Below are 21,510 nucleotides of genomic sequence, written 5' to 3'. Positions count from 1 at the left end.
TATTTATAAGTTACAATATATATATTGATAATATTATAAATTAATGTCTAATTGGATTGGTTGGAATTTTTTAAATGTAACCCAAGTCTAGTCAAACTTGAAAAAGACATAAAATTTTCAATCAAATCCAATCTAAAATAAAATCTAACAAAATACAATTTAGATTTGGTAGTCAAGACAGAGCAGACCGACAAAGTCGGTCGGATGGAAAACAAGAGGGGTCGGTTTTAGAAAGTTTCAAATTGAAAAATTTTCGAAAAGTATTTTTTAAGTGTCAAATTGACTCGACCGACCAATCAACATGATAGAAATTGATAAACCCTTTCTCATCGATGTTGATGTCGATTTGATACTATACTAAATGGATGATGGTCGAATCAGGGTTGATTTTGCTAAAAAAAAAAAAAAAAACCAATTTCGACCAATCTTGATCACCCCTAAACCAAAGTGGACATCGTTTTTCATTCTCAGTTGAGCAATTTCCATCTGGTCAAATATCGTCAAATTTTATCCCGCTTGGTCAAATACTTTATGTAACAAAATTAATTTTATGAACCACAAAGTCATCATCTTCCTACCCCAAGCCCCGACCCAATGACATTGCTCGTATCCACGCACTCCGACCGCTAACCATTGACATTTGCTGTAACTTATGGCAGCTTCAGGGTTGCTTACGTTTCACCTCCCTCGCCTCGCCCGCCACTTTCCACTCCCTCGTTCATTTAATCCCTCCCTTTCTTTTCACAGCCTTGTATTTCGCCGGAAACTGCTGCCTCGCCGCCCGGTCGTTCTCTCCCGCAATTGCATACGCAGGAGGTCCTTCGTTGCTGCCAGTTCAAATTCTCAAGGTTTGGTGCATTCCATGCAGTTGTTTTTGTTTGCGTCGGGTGGAATTGGGCGAGGGTCATTGTTAATTATTTAAACAAACGGAAAATGGGTTATTTTCTGTTGTTTTGTGGAGTAATCAAGTGGGGTTTGTCAAGTTGTCGGTAATTTGAACAAACATTTGTGGCCTCTGCTGAAGTTGTTTGTCGTTTGATTTTATGCAGATTGGAGAAATAGTGCTGGGGCCGTCGACGAAAGATTCGATGTTATAGTTGTAGGAGGAGGACATGCGGGCTGTGAAGCTGCACTTGCATCTGCACGTTTAGGGGCTAAAACTCTTCTTCTGACACTCAATATTGATCGAATTGCTTGGCAGGTTGGGATTCAAGCTTTTTATATTGACATTTTCAGTCTTAATGCGATGTCAATTGGGTTGATTCGATGTCGTCACTTCTACGTGCACCAACATTGAGCTAATTGTTACTATATATATAGGCAGCAACCAAAAATACGGAGACTTTAGCTAGTGGGTGCGTACTTGATATAATTGTTTTTTCTCGAATTGGAGGAGTAAATACGTTCTGTTTGTATCATTTAATCATATTAAGGGGAGTGTTTCATTAAATAAAAGTCTAATGCATCACATTGCTTGGTTAGGGTCACAAGAAAATTATTTTTCTTTTCATGGTTTCTTAAGAAACAAGATAACATTACAATAGAGAATGTGGAGTTGCAAAAAACATTTCTAGTAGTCAACAAAATTGTGTACAATCACCAAAATATTTAGATTTCAAGGGCCAAAAGTGATGGCACGAAGACTCTTTTAATCTTTAAGTTTGATTTCAGCCTTGCAATCCAGCAGTAGGCGGGCTTGCAAAATCTCAACTCGTGCATGAAGTAGATGCACTCGGTGGTGAGATCGGCAAAGTTGCTGACAGGTAAATGCCATTTGTAATCTCCCATATTTCCTTGCATGTTATTCTTCACATATTCATGGAGAGCACAGCATCGTTCAGTGTCATGAAATTCGGTATTATTACATACCTATTTGTCAATGGTTGTAGTAAAGTGTATTTTATAGTTAGATTTCATTCCCACCCTTTGCACTAATACGTTCTTGGTTTTGTGAAATCTCTCATCCCTTTCTCTCTAGTCTATTAATACTTACCAAGACACACTACTCACTATAGTCATGCTTCATATCTCATTTCTCATGTGCCTTTGTATTTCTTCCTCATCTTTTTTTTTTTTGAATGTTGATTTTGATCTTATTCTTAGTAAAAGTTATCAGTATTGTACTCATGTCAGTCTTCATCTTCAGATGTTATTTGCAGAAGCGTGTACTCAATGTCTCTAGAGGGCCTGCAGTACGAGCATTGCGTGCTCAAACTGATAAAAGGGAGTATGCACTTCAAATGAAAAGTATTGTGGAAAAGTAAGTATTTTGAGTTTTCCCTCCTTAACATATTCTTCTCTTTTGCAACAACTATCTTATCTTTTAAGCAACTATCATAACTTTCAGAAGAAAAAAATGAAAAAGTAAAGAAATAGTCGGCATTGTTTATTGAACATGACCTATATATCACCTCCCCAAATAACTTTCTTTGTAAAGAGATGTAGTATTAAACAAAGTTTTTCAATAGTGTAGGATCGTTATAGTGTTTGGAGGATCACGTGTATCCAAGTATAGATGTATTTGTTTACCCCCCCACATTTCCGAAAAGGTGGAGATGCTCTCAACAGTATCCGATCCTTACTAACTAATCTAATAATTTTCCTTGCAGCACTCCAAATCTTTCTATTAGAGAGGCAATGGTGACAGATATTTTATTAGGAAAGAATGACAACGTGGAAGGTGTTTGCACCTTTTTTGGAATGAATTTCTATGCATCCGCTGTTATTCTCACTACAGGAACATTCATGAGTGGCAAAATATGGGTCGGTAGAACTTCCATGCCTGCAGGAAGAGCTGGTGAATCAGCTTCACATGGACTCACTGAAAACTTACAAAGTCTTGGATTTGAAATTGATCGGTTGAAAACGGGTACGCCAGCCAGAGTGGACTGTCGAACTGTTGACTTTTCTGCACTGGAACCTCAACATGGTGATGACGAGGTCCTTGCATTTGATCTCATACGTAGGTTCAATAGATTTGAAGTATCTTGCATCCTCATAACATGCTTCCTGTTCTCATTATGGATCAAGTTGTCAACCTGTTTCACTGCATTTTGTATTAGATCATCATCATCCTGACATGTTTTTATTGATTGATTGCTGAATTGGTTTAGCTGGATGGACCTTGTCATGTCTGGGTGTATACCCCGTTGTTTGAATTTGTTGCCATCTTTTGTTTAAAATATAACTTGCTCCTTTGTCCTACCAAATTGAAGGCTGTTAAATGAGCCAATATCTCTTGTTTTCTTTCCTCTTTTTTTGCTATGATCTTGCAGCCCTAAATGGTTGTTTCCTAAGTCTGAGGTGGTTATGAACAGGTCAATTGGTTTAGTTTTGATCCTGATTTTCACATAGAGAGAGAGCAAATGTGCTGTTATCTAACTCGCACTACGAAAAGTACACATGACCTTATCAAGGAGAACCTGCATGAAACTCCCACTTATGGTGGCTGGGTGGAAGCAAAAGGACCTAGATATTGCCCGTCCATTGAAGATAAGGTACAGATTCTAACCTTTTAACACCTAAACTTTGTGGTTAAAGCCTAGTCTTCAGTTAAAGTGTGATTAGAATAATATGAAGAAACGATTTTTTGAAGAATTTAGAATGCAACTGGCACTTTTTAACTCCTTTTAACCATTGGTAAATAAGACATCGCTTGTAGCAAGAGTAAGCCAAAAACCAATTCCCTTTTATGTTTTCAATTTTATTTGTTTAGTTTTTCTAAATGTTTCCTCCTTGTATGCTCTCTTCCATTTTCTGGTACATATCCACTTCCTCTTTTAGGTTGTGGGTTTTAACGTCTTTGGTTACCAAAAAAAGCTCCATAAGGCAACCCGTACCATAAGCGTTCAGAATCAATGGAGAATAGATTATAATTTTTCTTGATTTTATTGCATTTGCACGTATCACCAATCACTCAACCACTTTCTAGCAATTGGTAACATCCTGAAATTAAGTCAATGTCGTCACAACTCTACGTTACATTCAAGACTGTCAGTGTCACATATCAGATCCTACTTAGTTAGCAACTTAGTAGTATAAGGTAATTGTTGTTTCCTCGGGTAGCTTGGCTAATTGAACTTGCAAACTGATAAACTGTTGCAGTATGCCAAAATTATTGGGTCAATACGAAAAGTTCAGTTTGCAAACCGATTTTAGATAAAATGTTTAGTTTGTATGAGCAGGTTTAATAGAACCATTCTCCAAGTTGAACTTAAGGGCTGATACGGAAATAAACTTCTTTATTGGGGTAAAAAGTTTTTTTTTTTGACGGCATCACTACCTTGGGATTGTAATTTGATACTTCTTTAGTTTATTTATTTACTTATTTGTGTTCATCACTATATCAAAAATCTCCTCTAGTAAATTTGTTTGTTTCTTCTTTCTAATGATCTAAAACATATCTAATTTGTTTATCTTTCCTCTTATAGATTGTGAGGTTTCAAGACAAAGAGTCTCATCAGATTTTTCTTGAGCCAGAGGGCCGGAATGTGCCTGAGCTCTATGTGCAGGTGCTCTAAAACTTCATCTTCGGTCATTCATCTTCTTCCTTCTTCCTTCTTTCCATTCTTCTTTTATTTATTTCTAATAAATACCTGAATGAAATAAGTTTCTTTTCTGGAAATTCTTTTAAGGTTGTGGGAAGTGGCTTAGGCTTAGAGAGATTATGTGTTCTTCGGTAGAAGTTGGTCTTCTTTATATATCATCCCATATTGCTTTATTTTGTTTTCTTCCTTGATCTTCTATCATTTTGTGCAGGGATTCTCTACTGGTTTGCCAGAACGACTGCAGTTGCCGCTTTTGAGAACTTTACCAGGCCTTGAGAACTGTTCGATGCTTAGACCTGCATATGCAGTAGAGTATGATTTCTTGCCTGCTCATCAGTGTAGCAGATCTCTTATGACCAAAAAAATTGATGGGCTTTTCTTCTCTGGTCAAATAAATGGAACCACAGGCTATGAAGAAGCAGCTGCACAAGTATGTGTCCTAATGTCTCATGTTGAAGTTATTCACTACCAAATCTTGTATTTTTCATTTATGTCTGGTGTAAAATAAATATATTGTTTGGCTCAATATGATTGAATGATGTATTCTAATGCATAATCATTTAACTCCGGTTTATTGAATCATGCAGGGAATTTTATCTGGTATCAATGCTGCCAGATTTTCAGATGGCAAGTCCCTCATTGTTCTTGAGAGGGAAAGTAGTTACATTGGGACCTTAATCGATGACCTCGTCACCAAGGACCTTCGTGAGCCTTATCGTATGTTGACAAGGTAACTGCTCGATATATTATTTTGCTGATGTACATTTTTTTCCTTTCCTTTCCTTTCCTTAACCTCATCTCTTTATTGGTAGTAGACTAGAGAAACAACTAATACCAATGTTTTTCTTAATACCATAAATGAATTAATAATCTAAATTTTGAATACGGCATAATATCCTCTAGGGCATCATCTTTCAGGATTCGTAAAACTGCTGTTTACCTACAAAATATACAATCTCCTTCTACATTGAGGTTGATTAAAAATATAAAAAATTATCTGGATCTCTTGAGATACATGAAGATTTAGCCTTCATTTTCTATCCAGTGCCTCATTCTTGCAAGCAAGTCCCTTTAGGCAGGACAAAAAGTGAATTATTTTGTAATCATGTGGATATGTCTTTTTATTATAACAAAAAATAATTATGTTGTGCCTTCTATATATTTTGTCAATTTTGGTGTACCTTGTTACTTTACTTTTAGATATTTACTCTGGAAGTTAATTGTTATAAGTTATTGTGCTTTATTGTTCCTTCATTCTAATTTCTAGGGAACAGGATTCAGAAGCATGAACATTTTAATATCAATCAAGAAATGATAGAAGTCCCACTTTTTAAAAATCATTATTATGTGTCTATTATATGTTCTTGTAGTTTCTTTGTAAAGCTACAAAGTACAAACAAAAAATCAGAATGTTACTTGCCATATGATCAATTATGTTTCATGTCTTTTTGTAACCATAAAAGAAATAATGAATAGATAAATTAATTGATTAATTAATTACCTGCTTGTAGCCGTTCAGAACATCGACTACTTCTTCGATCCGACAATGCGGATAGCCGACTCACACCACTGGGCCATGAAATTGGGTTGATAGATGATAGGCGCTGGAAACTGTACCAAGAAAAGCAGGCTAGGATATCAGATGAGAAGAAGAGACTGAAAACTGTCAGGATATCAGGTTTGACGATTGTTTTGTCTCCTTTATTACATCATAAGGCCTCAACAACGTAGTACCAGAAAACAGAAAAGAAAAGGCTCATCGGTTACTTCTTTCTTTTGTAATTTCATCCCTTTACCATAATAAAGATCCAAAATGTGATTGTCTTACGCTGACTTATTTTCATTCCAGGAGGAGAGCTGGCTGCTGACGTTTCTCTCCTGTCTGGTCAGCCTGTGAAGGACTATTCAACGTTGGAGAGTCTTCTTAAGAAACCGCACATAGGATATAACGTTTTTGATAAGCATGGTTTTGGAAATAAACTCTTAACCAAATCAGAAAAGGATTGTGTAGAGATTGATATCAAGTATGAGGGTTTCATTCTACGGCAGCAAACACAACTCCAGCAGGTGCGCTCACATTTTTCTCGTTTCTTTTGAACTGTTGTAGGCTCTCTATTTCCATCAACTCCTCCTTCCGGGTATAATCTTTTTTCACCTCATTGATATGCTTGCAGATGGTTCATCAACAACACAGAGTACTTCCCGAAGGCTTGGATTACTATGCAATGACAACATTGTCTCTTGAAGCCCGGGAAAAATTATCTAAGGTTCGTCTTTTAGCAATTTTCAACTGAATATTCTCAGGGTGGATGTCATTGTTGGATGTTTCTATTTCCAATAATCTCCTTATCGGCATGTTAGTATTAGATGTCTTTATTTCTTGTCTTCCTTTTACTTGACTAGAGCCTCATCCTACGGATGGACTTGGTTTTTTTTACACCCTTGTATTTTTTCGTCCTAAAAGCTCGTTTTTTCTAAACAAAAATGTATAAAAAGATAATTTCTTTATTAGCATACATAAGCACACAAATTCAAGAGAAAATTGTATACGGGAAGTAATTTGGACTCTTGGAGAGATGGTGGTATAACACGCCAGTCCCTCCCAAATAATATATTTTTGCAACTTTCCTTAACCATCCGAGCGCAATAATTCTTCAGCATTTTGCAAAATATACCTGTTCAAATACAATTAGCTTACTATACTTGCAGGTGCGACCACAAACTATCGGTCAAGCAAGTAGAGTTGGTGGAGTAAGCGCTGCTGATATCACAGCTCTACTCATAATCCTTGAATCCAACAGAAGGAAAGCTCAGGAAATGAAGCGGCATCAGATGCTCGGTTCCGTCATCAGAGAATCAACCGACGTGGAAGAACGCCCTTCTGGAGTTCATTTAACTGAGGCAATCAGTTCTTGACATGCCACTGATGGTCTTTTGCTCGAATTCACTGATTCGGCATCAATGTGAAGTCGTGCATTCTTCAGTTTAGTTCATGGCTTTCTAATGATGCACTCCTCAACCAGCCAAATAAGCAGAAGCTATTACTGGAGGTGTGTATCATCCTGGGGTGACAGGCCAAACCATTTCCTTGTGGCAGCTGGAATTGTCAGGGAAACTGATACACACACTCATAGTTCGAGGAATTTTGTCAATCAATTGAAGCGTAGTCGGGGATGTGGTAAAATGCTCTTTCCTTCTTGAACAATTGTTTGTACAAAATGCATTTTCAATGATTTTGTTGTATTAATTTGATTTTTGTGCTCTACGGTATGGGTTGTAATGAACTCTTTATAAGTTATTACCATGTGCAGTGGAGCGTATTTATAAGGCTGATATTTTTCATAGGAAACAACTCGGAAATGTGTTTATTTGTGCATAATTGATTGATACAAGATGCTTTGCATTTAATTTATAGTTTAGGATGAGAAGGAATGATTTTAGATCTTGCAAAAAAGTGTTTTTAACGATTTTAAAATGACTTTCAAACACCTACTCAACGTTCATATCAATCTAGCTATCACAAAATATCTAATTGAATAGTAACATTGCATAAAAAATATTCGGTCAAGTGCTTTTGGGCATAGAGTCGTATTTGGAAAATTACCATGAACAAGTTTTTCAAAGCAAAATTAAAACTGATATACCTAATAAAAATTTTCTTACGTATAATTTGATTTTTTCCAATTCTTTTTAAAGTTTATCCTAGTTTTTCAAGTCAACTCAAAGCTTTTCCTAGTTTTTTAAGTGAACCCAAGATAACGCAAAATGTAGCTAATTTAATTTTAAGACAAGTAAATGAGTTATTCTTTACGGTTTTTGTCTAAAAATATATATCGGAGGATAACATTTTTTAATAAAATATTTGACAAGTTAGCCAACTAGTACAAACATGTTACTTTTAGCTTTTGCAATCCTTATTGCGACTTTGTCACCAATTATTTGGTTAGTGTTTTTGTTCACATTGTGGAAATTGGTAGGGATATTTGTTGGGAGTTTGATCGCCTGACTTTGTTTGTTGGTTTATCGGAGCCATTTTCTTTAAAAATAAAATAAAAGGGACAAATAAAACTATAATTTTGAAAGGTAAATAAAAGGAAAACTACTTTTTTAGTCCATAGTTGAATATGTGCTTTTGTTATGGGTTTTAAAAATAGACATTTGTAGTCTTCGAGTTTATAATAATAGATCAATTTGATCATCGAGTTTTCAAAATATATCTTTTTAGTCATTTCAAAAAATAGCTTTTAGAAAAAGTGATTTTTAGTTATTATTCTAATATAAGATGACACATAGTTGTTTATAAAAAATAAAATATAAAATACTTTTGGTATTTTTAAATTTATTTAAAAAAACTCACTAAACATACATTTTAAAATTTCGAGACAAAATGTGTCTATTCTTATAATTTGGGACTAAAAATATCTATTTATAAAACTTAAAAATGTAGCCATAACTTGATAATAAAGGCATAGAAGAATAACAAAGAGAATCGTAGAAGGAACAGAGGAGAAGAATTGGAGAACGAAGAGAGAAGAGGAAAATCAAGAGAGGAACTAAACAAAAAGAAATGGAGAGCAGAGAAGAAAACCCAAGAATGAACGAGGAGACATATATGGAAAGAGAACAAGGAACGAAACGAGGAGAAACCCTTTTTTTTCGTTGTTCCCACAAGTTGTTTATTGAATCAAAAGCATTTCTAATTGTTTTGAAAACAAGAAACCAAAAACATTATAAACACTTTCGTTTCTTAAACATTTAAAAACTGAATAAGGAAACGAGCACCATCAAATGAGTCAGAGGATAAAACAGAAACATAAAACCAAAAACTTTATCGAACACACATGGATATATAGATCAAAATCTAGGGTGGTTTTAAAAAGTAATTTTCTCTAAAATAAAACTATTGTCGGCGATGCTCAAAAGCAAAGTGTGGAGATTTGTGTAACAAAACAATGGTTAGAGAAACACAACAATCACATTTTGAATTGTTCAAGTATCTATTGTAAAGCGGGAAAGTTGTAGAAACCCATATCATATAGTTCAAAAGCACGACGATCGCACTACAATCTCCAGTCTCTGCACCACCAAAACCAAACCCCATTCCTAAACCCTTCTATCGGATTTGTTCTTCGGCCGTCCACAATCTCTCCGGCAGAAGGAAGGCGGTTCCATTTCCAACTCAGGAATGGCCGATTCCACCACCAGTAGGAAGAAACCACTCAGTTTGAACGATCGTCATTACCGCCTCCTTCAGGATCTTTCTGCTCCTCCAAAACCCTCTTTGGCAACCGCTGCTGGTACAGTACACTCTCTTCTCCCATTTTTACTGGGTCTTCAATTTCGCAGCTTTGTAGTCATTGCTGGTGAGTTTGTGTTTGCGTGCAGATGATAGAGAAGGAGACGAAGATGTAAAACCTTCGAGAATCGGACTTGAGAATCAACATCGCTTCAGTGAAGTATCGTCTAATGTTGACGAATTTAATGATGATAAAGTTCTGCAGTCTTCAGGTGTTAATGGTACGGATTTCGTTTTCTTCTTGGGGTTTCCTAACCATGGAATTGATTGGTAATATCTTCGCATGTTCGTGATGTTATTTCTATTTTTTCTCCACCTCGTCACTTTCAGTCGAAGAAAAGACGATGAAGGTTAAGATCAATGGCCGACGCCGTCTGTGCAAACTCTCGTCTCGAGAAGATGATTGCTTGGACAATCCAGAGGGGTTCCATTTCAATGCACCCAATTTTTCTGGTATTACGGATTTCGATTCCCCTTCTCCGCCACCTCCACTACCCGTTGAAAATAGCGTTAACAAGGGAAGTGAAATCAGGGATATCCTGAATGACTTGAGCACGAGGCTTGAGCTTTTGTCTGTCGAGAAAAGGCGAGAAAAGCCAAAAAAAATTGATTATCTAGAAGACTACTCGGCTTCTTACGGTGGAAAAGGGTACGGGGAAGCAAATAAAGCCGATGATCGTGAGGTTGATAGTCTGAAGTTCTCCACTAAAACATCTAATTCCTTGTTTGGTGAAAGTGGGAAAGTAGAAAAAGTTGTCAAGACTCTGAACGTCGGTGGGAGTGGTGAGTACGGAGAACAAATTCTTCCAAATAAGGTGAGGGTAGATGTGTTTGACGAGGGAATTCATGAAGTTGATACGTGCAGTAAAGATAGTGAACAACTTCTGAATTTAGAGCATGCAAGTAATAAACATGACAAAGGACGAGATAAATTCAGGAGTCAGGATGTCCAAAAAACGTACAATTCCCTAGGAAAAAGTCCTGTGTTGATAGATGAAAGAGAGGTAGAGGATGAGGATGATTGCGTAGTTCTGAATCATGAAACAAGGGATTTTAATGAAGTAAGAAGGCAACATGGCAAATATGAAGAGAAGGATAATGGTTCTGATGGGCTTGACATGTTTGATAAGTCTGGCGAGGATTTTATCTTGGAGGGGAAAAGCTCCACTGGTCACAATTCTACTTTCAAATTGCAAGGTAGAATTGCAACGATGCTGTATCCACATCAACGTGATGGGTTGCAGTGGCTGTGGTCTCTACATTGTCAGGGCAAGGGCGGAATTTTAGGTGATGACATGGGTTTAGGGAAAACAATGCAGGTAATAACAGAAAAAACTGTTCCCTCTCAATTTGTTTATTTGCTTGAATGTGTCTAAATCCATATTTTTCGTCCGTTTCTTCTCAGATTTGTGGCTTTCTAGCTGGTCTTTTTTATTCGCGTTTAATAAAGAGGGTCTTGGTTGTGGCTCCTAAAACGCTCCTGCCCCATTGGATTAAAGAGTTATCTGTTGTGGGTCTTTCTGAGAAGACGAGAGAGTAGTAACCTTTTATTGTCTGGATTGTTTTAAATATTTTTCTTACTTTGTTTATGGAACTGAACGCAACTGCTGAGCTTTCCATTTCCTGTACAGATACTATGGGACGTCAGCTAAACTTCGGCAATATGAGCTTAATTATATTCTCCAGGTTAGATCTAAGTTTTGTTATTAAACTAAGCCCGCAATCATGAATTAGAACAAGCAAAGACAATTCTAAATATTAGATTGCACTATTCGTGTCAGACATTTATTGTACAATGATATTGTTCAAAATTTCAAATTGTGTGTTAGATCTATTAGTTTCAATTATGTGTTGGGTTAAGGGTTGGAATCGATTAGTTTTTTCAGTTATGTGTTGGATCTATTCCTTGTTTTTGATGTGTTTTGGAGGATTAAGATTTCCAAGAAAGTTAAAGTTCTTTATCTGGCAAGTCAATCTTGGTTGGTCGTGTGAACATTTTGAATGAGCTTTTAAGGAAGACTACATTAATGGGTCCTTTCTGTTGTATTCTTTAATCCTTTCTGTTGTATTCTTTAGTTCATGGTGAGGTTTCGTGTTTCTCTTTGGAATTCATACCTGAAGTTAATTTGTAATCATTCTAAAGGCAACATCTTACCTAGTTGGACATTCTTTCTCTAGGGGTCTTTTGTGACCCCCCTTTCTTTTCCTTTGGCATGCTTTTGCGTTCTTTCATTTTTTTCTCAACAAAAGTTGTTTTTATATAAAAACAGCTCCTATATTTAATGGAAAATTCTATTTTGTCTGTATTACTTGTCTCCATTACAGGATAAAGGTGTTCTTCTTACGACTTATGATATTGTGAGGAATAATTCAAAGTCTTTGCAAGGAAACTGCTTCTCTGAAGACGAGGAAACTGAGGATGGAACAACATGGGATTACATGATCCTTGATGAGGTCATTATTAGTTACTTGTGGTTTACTTATCATGAAGTTGTTCGTGTTTTTAATATTTAGCAGATAAGCTTATTTTATTTGTACTAATTGTTCTTTACCATAAAGAAACTATACTGTTTTCTTTTCACATATGAAAGTCTTAGTTCATTAGGTTCAAACTTCCATACTCTGTTATTAGAAGTTGATTCCGAGATTCAAGAACGTATTTTCTTTTTTTATTTTTTCTTAATAGCATGAAGTTCATGCACTCATTTCACCACATATTCAGTAGGTGTGTGTTAAAGTGCTGATATAATTAAATTTACCTCAATCCACCAACTTAAGTTTTTGGGTCATTTGGTGACATAAAATGGTATTAAAACATGAGGTCCTACGTTAAAAAAACATCTACAATGTTATTTTCTCCCAATTTAATATTCAATTTCACCAGTTGGGTCGTCAATTAGTGATTTAACAATGTTTATAAATTTTATCATCTTTTGTTAGTCATTTCTTCCCACAATCATAAATAGCTTGTTTCCCATAAATCGATGTAGACTTTCCATTTGTGATATGTATCGGTGTGATTGATCTATTAATCTATAATCCAGGGTCATCTTATAAAGAATCCTAGCACTCAAAGAGCCAAAAGTTTGCTTGATATACCCAGTGCTCATCGCATAATTATAAGCGGCACACCATTGCAAAACAATCTGAAGGTATCACATTACTAGTTGTACCAGATAATATAATGTCATTTCCCTTTCATCTATTATCGACCTTATTTCGTAAATCACTCCATTGGCGGTGTGTTTTTAGTGTGATCCCATACGGAGTTAACTATCTCCATTCTCTCTCCCTCTCTCTCTACTAGGAACTGTGGGCCCTGTTTAACTTTTGCTGTCCTGACCTATTGGGTGACAAGCACTGGTATGGTTCCTCGTTTTATTATTGGTTGTTCTGTATTGTTAGATATATTTTTGTCTTTTTTTTATTAATAAAAATAATAGCTTTCATTGAGAAAAAAAATAAAAAAAGAATACAAAAAGCATACAAAAAACCAAACCACCAAAATACCCCATCTAAAAGAAGGGGACCAACTAAGTAAAATGTTACATGGAATAGTTACAAGAAGTCTTTGAAATTGAAGTCCAAAAGGAAATGTGAAATCTAATCAAGGACTAAAACTCGTTGTGGTCCCTTTCGGCCATGAAACACTTGGTCATTCCTTTCCCCCTAAATGTCCCAAATAAGAGCTCACACCCCGGTTAGCCTTAAAAAAAAACTCCTTTCTCTCTAAAGGGCGGATGGGGGAGGAACTCCCCAATCATCGCATAAATGCTCGATGGCCGGCATTGCTAACGCCAAACTCTTGCACAAAAAAGCTCCACATGTTTTGAGCATACTGACAATACCAAGAAAGGTGGTCAAGGTCTTCTCGCCTTTCAACAAAGCAAGCAACAAAAAGGGCCAACAAGCGAAGTCTTCCTCTAACAAGCCTATCAACACTGTGTTAACTCGGTCAAGCAAGATTTGCCAGATAAAGATTTTAACTTTCTTTGAAACCTTAGTACTTCGGACCACGTCAAAAATAGACTCTCTAGGTGGGGAAGGATCCAACAACCAACTAAAAAAGGGTTTACACGTATATCCCTGACTTGGGTTAGAACTCCAAACTCGAATATCCCTCATTCCCTCCCTAAATCTACACCCCTCAACTAAAGAAAGAAGAGAGGTGACCTCCGTCATTTTCCTTTTGATCAAATTACGACGAAACCGGAAAGAAAAAGACACAGGATTCTCACACCCAACTAAAAGATCCGATATCATGCAGTTTTTGGAAGAGAGGATAAATGATAAAGATGTGAAAATAAAGAACAAAGGGAACTCTCTCCCACCCAATGATAAAGATGCAGTTTCGTCTATTCATTTTACTTGTTCAAAGTTTTGTTCATGTATTGTTGGAATGAAGTTTGGAATCTGGTCAGGTTTAAAGAACACTACGAGTCAGCAATTCTTCGTGGAAATGACAAAAAGGCTTCTGAAAGAGATAAGCGGATCGGTTCAGTGGTTGCAAAGGTAATGTCTATTGCCTGTTAATCTTTTTGTTGTCACCTTCCAGTTTAGCACAATTTTGAAAACTAAGATTTATTTGTAGTAGTAGTAGTAGAAAGGGAAAAAACATTGGGAATTTTTTTTACTGAACACGTTATGGAAGAAACCAACTGAGTTTTGTGAAAAAGGGAATGTAGGCTTTCTCTCTCTCTTGCTTTTGTTGTTGCTGCATCCTGGACCTGGTGTACAATACAGGATAATTTGGTGAGTTGATAATCACGGTAGATCACGGTTGTTGGGGGTTGGTGCTTTATTTTGGTAATTTTTTAATGAAAATTCTAACTGCAGGTTCAAGAGCTTCGTCTCGTTGGGCAACTTTGACTTACCTTTCTGTGATTTACCCCTTTCTGATTAAGCTAGCTGAATATATTTTCCCTTTTAGAAAGAAAAAAGTCAGACTGTTTGGTTCTGGGAGAGTATCCAATGTTCCCCTTTTTTGTAATGTTTTTCAATGAATGAAGTACTTTCCATTCAACTTTGACACAACTGCCACAACTGCCACAACTTTCCAAATTTAAATTACGTTATTTATGAAAAAACGCTATCTACTAGCTCTATCTGTATTATGTAGCATTGCAAGTATATTAATGGCATTGCATTTTGCAGGGTTTAAGGGAACGCATCCAACCCTACTTTTTGCGTCGTATGAAGAGTGAAGTGTTTAATGAGGATAATGATCAAGCTGCTACCAAACTCTCTAAAAAGAATGACATTATTGTTTGGCTCAGACTGACTAGTTGTCAGGTATGATCAATTATTTATCAATTTCCCTCCTGATCACATCATTCACAGAATAACAACATTGGGCTCCCATTTAATTGATGCAGCGACAACTTTATGAAGCTTTCTTGAAGAGTGATTTGGCACTTTCTGCATTCGATGGCTCAGTATTGGCTGCCATTACGGTACTTTATTTTTATAATTTCAAGGGAACATATTTTTCACTGGTGAATGAAAAACCATGCAACTTCCAGAGGAAAAATGGCCAAATACATTGTACAGCGAGAAAACCAATTCGAAAGCCAAAATGAAACTAAACAATCCATAAAACCCTCGACTTTGTGATACAATTTATCATCATTAAGTTCTAGCTCAAATTGTATGCAATGTGCAAATCATTTACTGCTTCCCCTTTGACGCTTGACAGTGCTGTTTGCTTCATGTGAATTGTCTTAAAGCTTATGAACCATGGTGTGGCTTATCTATTTATTTATTAAAGAACATCCACGTCTTTTATTTTGGTATTTATGCCCTACTATTCATGAATCACAATGCAAGTTGGGTTAAAATTTTCCCAAATTTTCTTCTGAACTAGAAAATTTTAAAAAAAATATCCACCATTTAATAAATTTGAGGTTAAGGGAGATCCCCTGTCCTCATCTATCTTCTAACAACTTTTCTTCCTTGAAATGGTATCATCATCGCCACAAATTGGGGAGTGCCACAAAGTTAAGTATTCATTTGGTATGTGCAGATTCTTAAGAAGATATGCGATCATCCTCTTCTTTTGACCAAAAGAGCTGCTGAAGAGGTATTGGAAGGAATGGAAACAGTGTTAAGCCCAGAAGATGCTGGTGTAGCAGAAAAGCTGGCAAAACAATTAGCAGATGTAGTTGATAGGGACTTTTCTGAAGTGTATGATGACAATGTCTCTTGCAAAATATCCTTCATAATGTCTTTATTGGTTAGTGATGTTTTATTGAATCCGTTGTTGAAGTATAAATGCTAGCGTGTTCAATATAACATCCTTTCTGTTGTTGGCAGGATAATTTGGTTCCGAAGGGGCATAGTGTTCTTATCTTTTCTCAAACTCGCAAGATGCTCAATCTTCTCGAGGTTCAGTTTTGCTTGACTTATTCTGATACTTGATATTCAAACAACACTATTTCATAACAAAATATGGTTATGGGCTCATAGTGTAAATGTCAAGATGATTGTTGATAAATATGCTATCGAACAACTTTAGTATAAACAGTGGCATACAATATATCCATCCATGTATTTGAATGTGTCAAAATAAAGAATACACATAAATCTCATCTATTAATTAATACACCAGTTTATGTAGGCTCTTTATATTATCAGTTGCTATGCCTCAAGTGTCTTGATGATCTGCATGAATAAAAGCTCTGTATTTAGTGGTTATATTCATTTTCATAAAGAAAGAGTTATGTTCATGAATTTTTTGTTGTCCAATTAAGCGATTTAGTGCTATTTTTATCTTATTTTTAGAAGTGTGTTGCTATTGATGTGTCTTGAGTAAAGAGACATCGTTGAAAAGTTTTTCCACTAATGGCACCCCTAGGAATACAGATGCGTAAAAAAAAACATTGATGCATTATCCCAAAATAAAGCATCCTACCAGCCAAAAATGTAAAGGCAGAACCTTTTACTCTTTCAACCCATCTCAAGCGAAACTCTTATTCCAATGAACATCTATTTCAAAGGCAATAGGATGAAACCTTACTGACCTTAGCCTAGCCAACAGTGTATCTACAAATACTTTATCCAATGCATATTTGACAGAAGGCTTGAAACAGTAAAAACTTTTGACAGCAACCACCACAACGTGGTAACACTTCAAAGCTTTTATTGACAAACTCTAAAATTCCTTACAAATAGAGACATTTTTAATATAATGTACTTGTTTGTGGGAGTTTTTACTGTGTGAAATTTAAATATAAATGCACCAGTTCATGTAATGAGTATCACCATTTCTAATGAGGTTGAAGTGATTGACGTGCATACTTTTTTCTCCGTAGAAATCACTGTTATCCAATGACTATGAGTTCTTGCGCATTGATGGTACTACAAAAGCCATGGACCGAGTGAAGATTGTAAATGTAAGTAAAGTACCAAAAGACACTTATATATGTTTATATAACCTTCTTGATATGAAATTCTTTTCTCCCTTCGTAGGATTTTCAAGAAGGTAGAGGAGCTTCTATATTTCTCTTGACATCTCAAGTCGGTGGTCTAGGTCTTACACTTACCCGAGCTGATCGTGTAATTGTAGTAGATCCAGCTTGGAATCCAAGGTTTTTTAGATATATATGTTTAATTCTTTCTCATGTTTGCATCAATCTTGCAGCTTAAATTTGTTGAAGAATACCATGACTACATAGTTTCTTTCAAATAAGGCAGAAAAATTCTCCATCTTTTTAAAAAAATTTTCCCCTTCTCCATTGTTGCTTCATTTTCTTCCATTTCTTATTGGCTATCGAATAGAAAATCATCACTGATTGGTTAAACAGTAACATACATGTTGTAGTTAAAGTTTGTTTCCTACAAAATGACTGAAAATTCAATATGGATACTTAGAATAAGTTCATTTGCCTGTGTATTTGTACATCTTTGATCAATTGAAGAAATCATTTATGCACTTTATGATGATATGACACAAGCTAGTGCATGGCGAGTCTACCATCTTAAGTCATGCCTCACTAACATCCACGTCCATTCTGTAATACTGCATGAGTCTTGAAGTTTCATATTCAAGTCAAAATTAAATTTTGACTTCTTAGTTGTTTAAATGTCATACTTCGATGGTAGAGTAGTTGAAGTGGTTGCTCATAACTCTAACTTTTGCAACACTGAACACTCAATAGAAAATATGCATTTGATCTTACATGCATTTGCATTTCATCTTGTACAAATTAACTCTTTACATGTGAATCTCAATATCTAAGATCATTTTTCATGTTAACATGTATGCATGTATGTACATATATATAATGAATTTGCAGTAATTAACTAAATGTTCCCAATCTGGTTGTAGTACTGATAATCAAAGCGTTGATCGAGCATACAGAATTGGGCAAAAGAAAGATGTTATAGTGTATAGATTAATGACATGTGGGACTGTTGAAGAAAAGATCTACAGAAAACAGGTAATGATTATTCTATAAATGTTTGTCGAATGTACAACTCTTATTAAACTAAGATCTTAAATGTCATGTATGGCACGCATAAACCTGAGAATGTAGAATTGTTTACTAGACCAAATTAGTTAACCTTTTTTCCTACGTATACCCATAAATTCCCCATAGACCTTACTTTGCAGTAATTTTCTTTCTTTCTTTCTTTTCCCGCACCTCCTGGGAGGCTTATATGATTATTTGGTCTATGAGCAAATCACCATTGTACATTTAAAAGGATTGCCATTTTTAATTCGAACGAAATTCTACCACTTGTTTTGATTTATAAAATTTATGTGTAGGTTTATAAAGGGGGATTGTTTAAAACAGCAACAGAGCACAAAGAACAGATACGGTACTTTAGTCAACAGGTAATACATGTAAAATTGTAAGTAATCTTTTTGTTTTGCTTGTTGGATTGTGTGGTTAATAATATAAATGTTCCAGGATCTTCGGGAGCTTTTTAGTCTTCCAGAAGAGGGATTTGATACATCTGTCACACAACAACAAATGCATGAGGAACATGATCAACAACTTACAATGTATGATTTAAATGATAAATTCCATTGAACGCAAATGATAGGCATTCACACGAGTGTTCATATTTAAAACTTGCCTATGGTTTACTCTAAAATGCCGCTGAAATTGTGTATGTTTCTATAGCGCTTCTGGACTCCTAAGTAATTATGTCTTTCTGGGTACTTTGTCAGGTGGTACTTAAGCGTGCCCCTTTATTTGGCAGTAGTGCAGCAATGTGTGCTTGCAGTTGCTACTTTCTTGTCATGTAATTACTGATTGAACGTCATGTAATTGTTTTAAACTGTACTTCAAATTGGTTAGGAAGTATACTTTAATGGGATGCCAATTATGCTCGGAGGGGGGGGGGGGGGGGGGGGGGTGTAGGACAATTCAAGAATCTTAAGTTTTTTATCTTGTCATCTGCCTCCAAGTATCAAGCATTCTGTATCGTTGGGAGATTTGAATTTTAGATGAAAACTTTTTGATCAACTAGGCTGTACTAGTCGATTAGCATCATTAGTGGATTATAATATTAGTATGATGTGTGTATATTGGTAAATATGATTTAAATATTCTATATGTTTACGCTTCTGTTTATTCAAGAAATCGAGATTTTGTTTAAGAAGAGAATCTTAGTCTTTGAAGTCCTTTCGGCTGCCAAACGGGAGACCATAACCGGCATTTTGCAGTACATTTTTCCCTTTTTTCGTATTCACATGTTGTTTGTGGCTACAGGGATGAATCTTTGAGAAGCCACATAAAGTTTCTGGAGACTCAAGGTATTGCAGGAGTTAGTCACCACAATTTGCTGTTTTCTAAGACAGCTCCAGAGCCGGTGTATGCATTGGAGGAAGAAGACACGTCGTTCAGGTAACTTTATTTATCACTGCAAATTCGTTTCACTCCTTTTTCTGGAAAAATAAAAGATCATTATAAGCCTTGCAATGTTCATTACCTTTTGAAACTAACCAGTTCCATTTTAATATGGTTGTAGGAGGAATAGAGAGTTTGGATTCAGAGACAGACCAACATCAAGTTCTTCATCCAATCATGATATAAACGGGTATGAGTTAGTATTACATGGATTATATAAAACATCACATAGCGTAGTAACGTCTTTTACGTTGTTTCCAGAGCAAGGTATGCTTTCAACCCAAAGGATGTGATGTTAAATAGATCTATCACAAATTCAAGCAGTCCAGGCAAACCTACGGCAAAGGAAATCGAATATAGAATCAATCGGCTGTCTCAAACTCTAGAAAATAAGGTACGGTTCCATCAACTTCCCTTTTGAGTGACGGTTCCTAAAAACATAATCTAGCTATAGTCCTCTCCCAGATTTCCTCACTCAAATCGACCCTGTGGCAGGAAATCTGAAAACAAAAATTAAAAACAAGTGATTCAATAAAAATAGAATCACGTGTTTGCTAGAAAGCTTTGAAATTGGAAATTGGATTCTAATGTAAACCATAATTTAAAATTTTTTTGGTACTATATTTTGTAAACCACAAAACTACTTATAGTTACTTGCTAACTAATATTAATTAATTTAAGAACATGTTTCATGCTAAAAAGAATTCTTTTGTTATACTATATAATCTAACACATTAATACATATTTTTAGTTTTTAAATATAATATAATTTTACATTTTAAACTTAAAATTATAGATTTGGACGCACTAACAACATAATTTCAAGATTTATACCGTTTAATTCATGGAATCCTGATGTAGTTTTTTTTCTTAAAAAAAAAGAAAAAGAAAAAAGAAATCTAGATTGTCAGCCGAGACACATATTTGATGTATTTAGTAAATCTAAAAACATTAAACAAAGTCTAAATTGTCTAATCTAACAAAACTCTCAATATAAAGGAATAACAGAAATTGTTATGATTTTAGGATCGTTCTAAGATGACTCGATTTGACGACGGGTTATTTTGGTTTTAATTCAATTTGTCAAAGCAGCTGAAATTTTATTTTGTTGAATAAATGTTCAGGTTCTTATCTCAAGATTACCGGACAGGGGGGAAAGAATTCATAAGCAAATTGATGAATTGAATTTACAACTTTCTGAATTAAGAAGAAAAGAACATGAAAGTGAAGTCATCGACATCACTGACGAGTTTCAGAAGATTTTGAATGTATAGATGGATTATATTTTGATGTGTAGATTGAGATTTCTTTCACGAGCGAAGTTTGGGACTGACCAGCTATTCAAACTTTATATGGTATCTATTTTGAGGCAACGATCCAGTTTTTATTATTTGTTTAATATGTTGTGTAAATTATCATAAGTCAATCCTTTATTACCTACATATTTAGGTTAATTTCACATATTTAGTCCCTTAATTCTTTACACAAGTTTCAAGTTTTAAGAGTTTTATTAGTGACAAAATAATGTTTAGTTTAGAGTTTTATCAGTAAGGACAAAAGGTTAGAAATGACTTTAAAACTTTTGGATCAAATAGTTACATATAATTAATTGAATTTATAATTTAACTGGAGATTTATAATTTAATTAGAGATTCGTGCCGTATTATGATGTTATGGTATAACATAATTTCAGTTTTATTGGAATATTAATGAAAATATCAATATAAAACGTTGATCATTCATCTTTTGTTTATAAAAACGAGTCATAAACACGTTAAACAAAGGTTTAATAGCATATCATAAGCCCAAT

The 21,510-nt window shown here is 35.2% G+C and overlaps 2 protein-coding genes across 2 annotated transcripts; both read left to right on the top strand.

Moving 5' to 3' along the window:
* Positions 1-543: 543 nt before the first annotated feature.
* On the top strand, positions 544-7,899 carry LOC103500948 (uncharacterized). Its single transcript, XM_008464416.3, has 13 exons — positions 544-848; positions 1,050-1,201; positions 1,672-1,763; positions 2,147-2,260; positions 2,610-2,940; positions 3,318-3,497; positions 4,431-4,511; positions 4,759-4,977; positions 5,135-5,277; positions 6,059-6,225; positions 6,397-6,614; positions 6,722-6,814; positions 7,257-7,899. The coding sequence occupies exons 1-13, from the start codon at positions 653-655 to the stop codon at positions 7,461-7,463; spliced, it is 2,193 nt and encodes a 730-aa protein (XP_008462638.1). The 5' UTR covers positions 544-652; the 3' UTR covers positions 7,464-7,899.
* Positions 7,900-9,372: 1,473 nt separating this feature from the next.
* LOC103500949 (protein CHROMATIN REMODELING 24) lies at positions 9,373-21,090 on the top strand. The gene is made up of 22 exons (XM_008464417.3): positions 9,373-9,844; positions 9,933-10,064; positions 10,174-11,162; positions 11,249-11,379; positions 11,475-11,529; positions 12,169-12,297; positions 12,888-12,995; positions 13,151-13,206; positions 14,265-14,355; positions 14,998-15,135; positions 15,219-15,296; positions 15,866-16,075; positions 16,156-16,227; positions 17,154-17,234; positions 17,311-17,429; positions 18,170-18,281; positions 18,611-18,679; positions 18,756-18,850; positions 19,563-19,697; positions 19,822-19,890; positions 19,962-20,094; positions 20,825-21,090. The coding sequence occupies exons 1-22, from the start codon at positions 9,733-9,735 to the stop codon at positions 20,972-20,974; spliced, it is 3,264 nt and encodes a 1,087-aa protein (XP_008462639.2). The 5' UTR covers positions 9,373-9,732; the 3' UTR covers positions 20,975-21,090.
* The last annotated feature ends 420 nt before the right edge of the window (positions 21,091-21,510 follow it).

The sequence above is a fragment of the Cucumis melo genome, chromosome 8 (genome assembly GCF_025177605.1).
Source record: "Cucumis melo cultivar AY chromosome 8, USDA_Cmelo_AY_1.0, whole genome shotgun sequence".
In the NCBI taxonomy this organism is placed as follows: domain Eukaryota; kingdom Viridiplantae; phylum Streptophyta; class Magnoliopsida; order Cucurbitales; family Cucurbitaceae; genus Cucumis; species Cucumis melo.
Note: the sequence above shows the minus strand (reverse complement) of the source record. Positions and strands in the feature narration are given on the sequence as shown.